The sequence below is a fragment of the Propithecus coquereli genome, unplaced genomic scaffold, assembly GCF_000956105.1.
Source record: "Propithecus coquereli isolate 6110/MARCELLA unplaced genomic scaffold, Pcoq_1.0 Scaffold438, whole genome shotgun sequence".
Classification (NCBI taxonomy): domain Eukaryota; kingdom Metazoa; phylum Chordata; class Mammalia; order Primates; family Indriidae; genus Propithecus; species Propithecus coquereli.
In genome coordinates, this window is record NW_012150152.1 from 1,912,943 (window position 1) to 1,916,179 (window position 3,237).

A 3,237-nucleotide genomic window follows, 5' to 3' on the forward strand; every position below is an offset into this window, starting at 1 on the left:
GCCTTGGCCTCCCAGAGTGCTAGGATTATAGGTGTGAGCCACTGAGCCTGGCTGAACTTTTTTTTCTTAATATTTATTTATAATTATTGTTTTGCCCAGGCTGGTCTCAAACTCCTGGCCTCAAGTGATCCTCCCACCTCGGCCTCCCAAAGTGCTGGGATTACAGGTATGAGCCACCACACCAGCTGAGTCTGTGAACTTGAAATTTTGTGTACTTGTGTCTGGCCAGTGACTGTCTATGCTGTCCATGCTGGAGTGCAGTGGCTGTTCACAGGCATGATCACAGCTCACTGGAGCCTTGACCACCTGGCCTCCTTAAGATGATCCTCCTGCCTCAGCCTCCTGAGTAGCTGGGACTACAGGCGAGTGCCACCATGCCTGGCTCTCATGCACATTATTGTAGGTAGCACTGGCTTGTTCATTCTGCATAGTGCAGACCAGAGTTTCTCAGCCTTGGCAGTGCTTACATGTGGGGACAGACCTTCCTTTGCTATGGGGGCTGTCCCATGCACTGTAAGCTGTTGAACAGCATCCCTGGCCTCCCCCCACTAGATGCCAGTAGCAACCCTGCCCCCAGCAGTTTTGAAAACCCTGAAAGTCTCTAGACATCAATAAGTGTCCCCTGGGGACTGAAATTACCCTGGGTGAGAACAGCGGCCTGTGGAGGGGAGGGGTCATGGGGTCGGCAAATGATGTCCTACATATAGCCCATTTTTGCACAGCTCCAGAACTAAGAATGGTTCTTAAGTTTTTCAAGGGCTGTTAAAAAACAAAACAAAATGAAACAGAAAGTATGCAACACCGGGCATCTGGCTTGCAGAGCCTGCCATATTCACTATCTGGCCCTTTAGAGAAAGTTTGCCGACCCCTGCACGGGCACATTGCAATTTGTTTATTTACTTAATCTCCTGTTGCTGGGCATTTGAGGGGCAGTTTCCAATATTTCTGGCTGTTATAAATGAAGATGCTGTGAGCATTTGTGTGCGTGTCTGTCGGTGAACAAATGTACAAGTTTTTTTGTGTATAAATAGCTATAGCAGAAGCTGCCAAACGGTTTTCCAAAGTGGATGCCCTCCTGAAGGCAAGCCAGCGTACACGCCGGCCATCCATCTGGGCAGGTGTAGAGGGTACACTGTGTGGTTTTTAAATTTAAAAAAGAATTTTTTTAAGCTTGGCAAAATAAACATAAAATTCACTGTCTTAACCACTTTTTTTTTTGAGAGAGGGTCTTGCTCTGTGGCCCAGGCTAGAGTGCCGTGGTGTCATCCTAAGCTCACAGCAATCTCAAACTCCCGGGCTCAGGCAATCCTCCTGCCTCAGCCTCCCTAAGCTGGGACTACAGGCATGAGCCACCATGCCTGGCTAATTTTTTCTATATATTTTTAGTTTTCCAGCTAATTTCTTTCTATTTTTAGTAGAGACGGGGTCTCGCTCTTGCTCAGGCTGGTCTCGAACTCCTGACCTTGAATGATCCTCCCGCCTTGGCCTCCCGGAGTGGAGGTGGGACTACAGGTGCGCACCATCGCACCAGGCTAATTTTTCTATTTTTTTTGTAGAGACAGTCTTGCTCTTGCTCAGGCTGGTCTCAAACTCCTGACCTCAAACAATCCACCAGCCTCAGCCTCCCAGAGTGCTAGGATTACAGGCGTGAGCCACCGCGCCCGGCCAGGCCTTCTTGAAGAGAAGCCACAGTGAGAACGTGCTTAGTAAACAGAAAGATGGAGGTGGGGCTTCCTGGCCTCTCCATGGCTTCTGCCCTTGGGGCTGGATCATTCCCTGCCGTGGGCAGCTGTTGTGTGCACTGTGGCATCCCTGGCCCCCACCTACTAGGTGCCAGGAGCACCCTTGAGTCTGATGACCAGAAAGATCTGACATTGCAGTGTCCCCCGGGGCAGAACTGCTCCTGGTTGAGAGCCAGTGGATGAGGGGATGGCAGGTTCAATGAGAAAACGACCTTGTTGATCAAACTACAGTTTTGGGGCTTTTTTGGAGACAGAGTCTCACTCTGTCACCCTGGCTAGAGTGCAGTGGCGTCAGCCTAGCTCACAGCAACCTCAAACTCCTGGGCTCAAGCGATCCCCCTTGCCCCAGCCTCCTGAGTAGCTGGGACTACAGGGCACGACGCTACATCTGGCTAATTCTTCTATTGTTTTTTCAGAGACAGGGTCTTGCCCTTGGCTCAGGCTGGTCTCAACTCCCGTCCTCAAGCAATCCTCCCACCTCAGCCTCCTAGAGTGCTAGGATTATAGCTGTGAGCCACTGCGCCTGACCAAACTATAGTTTTAAAGAGCCTTTCGCCTGAAGGGTTGAGGTGGGAGGTGTCCCTGTACAGGAAATTCATCAGAAATGAAGACACGTGGCAGAGATGACAGGGAAGCAGCTAGGCCCTGGTTCACAAAACCTCCCAATGCAGAGGGGGCCAGCAGCCCCGAGCTGGGCCCGAGAAGGGACAGAGGCAGCAGCGGTACCTTCAGAAGCTGGGACAGTGTGTCCAGCACCTCGGGGGGCCCGACCTCCAGGCCTTCCTCTCGGCCTGTGGCTCTCTTCTTGTAAGTGACGTTGCCCAGGTACAGGATGGCTGAGAGGACGGAAAAAATCCTGGGAAAGAAATGAAACCTATGTTTGGGCACTGTCTACATTCATAAGACAAGAGAAACTTCCAGAGAACTGGGTGGAAATCATAAAATCAGCAAATTCTGGTCAGAAGACGTGAAGTTTGAAAAATGCCTAATGCTTCTGCCAAGGACTCTTTCTGTGAGATGTGACTTTACAGACAGGTATTTTGGCTACTTTGTTTTTTGTTTTTGATAGGAGAGTTTTTTTTTTAAAAAAATATTTTTATGGAAGCGTAATATGCATACCAAAAAAAGCACACGGTTCCCAAGTGGATAGTTTGATGATGTCACAAGTGTACGGATCCCCCCTAACCAGCCCAGGAATAAAACATTGCAGGCCCTGGAACCCCCAACCCCTCAGGGACCATTGTTCTGACATCTAACACCAACTTTGAACTTCTTTTCTTGTTTTTCTTTTTGAGACAGAGTCTCGCTCTGTTGCCCATGCTTGAGTGCCGCAGCGTCATCCTACCTTACAGCAACCTCAAACCCCTGAGCTCAAGCGATCCTCCTGCCTCAGCCTCCCTAAGCCGGGACTACAGGCATGCGCCACCATGTCTGGCTAATTTTTTCTATATATATTTAGTTTTCCAGCTAATTTCTTTCTATTTTTAGTAGAGAC

The 3,237-nt window shown here is 49.6% G+C and overlaps 1 protein-coding gene across 9 annotated transcripts in view; it reads right to left on the bottom strand.

Moving 5' to 3' along the window:
- Positions 1-3,237, bottom strand: part of MYO9B (myosin IXB) — a 104,337-nt gene that overhangs the window by 42,253 nt on the left and 58,847 nt on the right. For all 9 annotated transcript variants that reach the window (XM_012654068.1, XM_012654067.1, XM_012654065.1 and 6 more), the window contains exon 7: positions 2,469-2,598. In XM_012654068.1, coding sequence (XP_012509522.1) covers positions 2,469-2,598 — 130 coding nt within the window. The remainder of the gene's footprint in view (positions 1-2,468; positions 2,599-3,237) is intronic.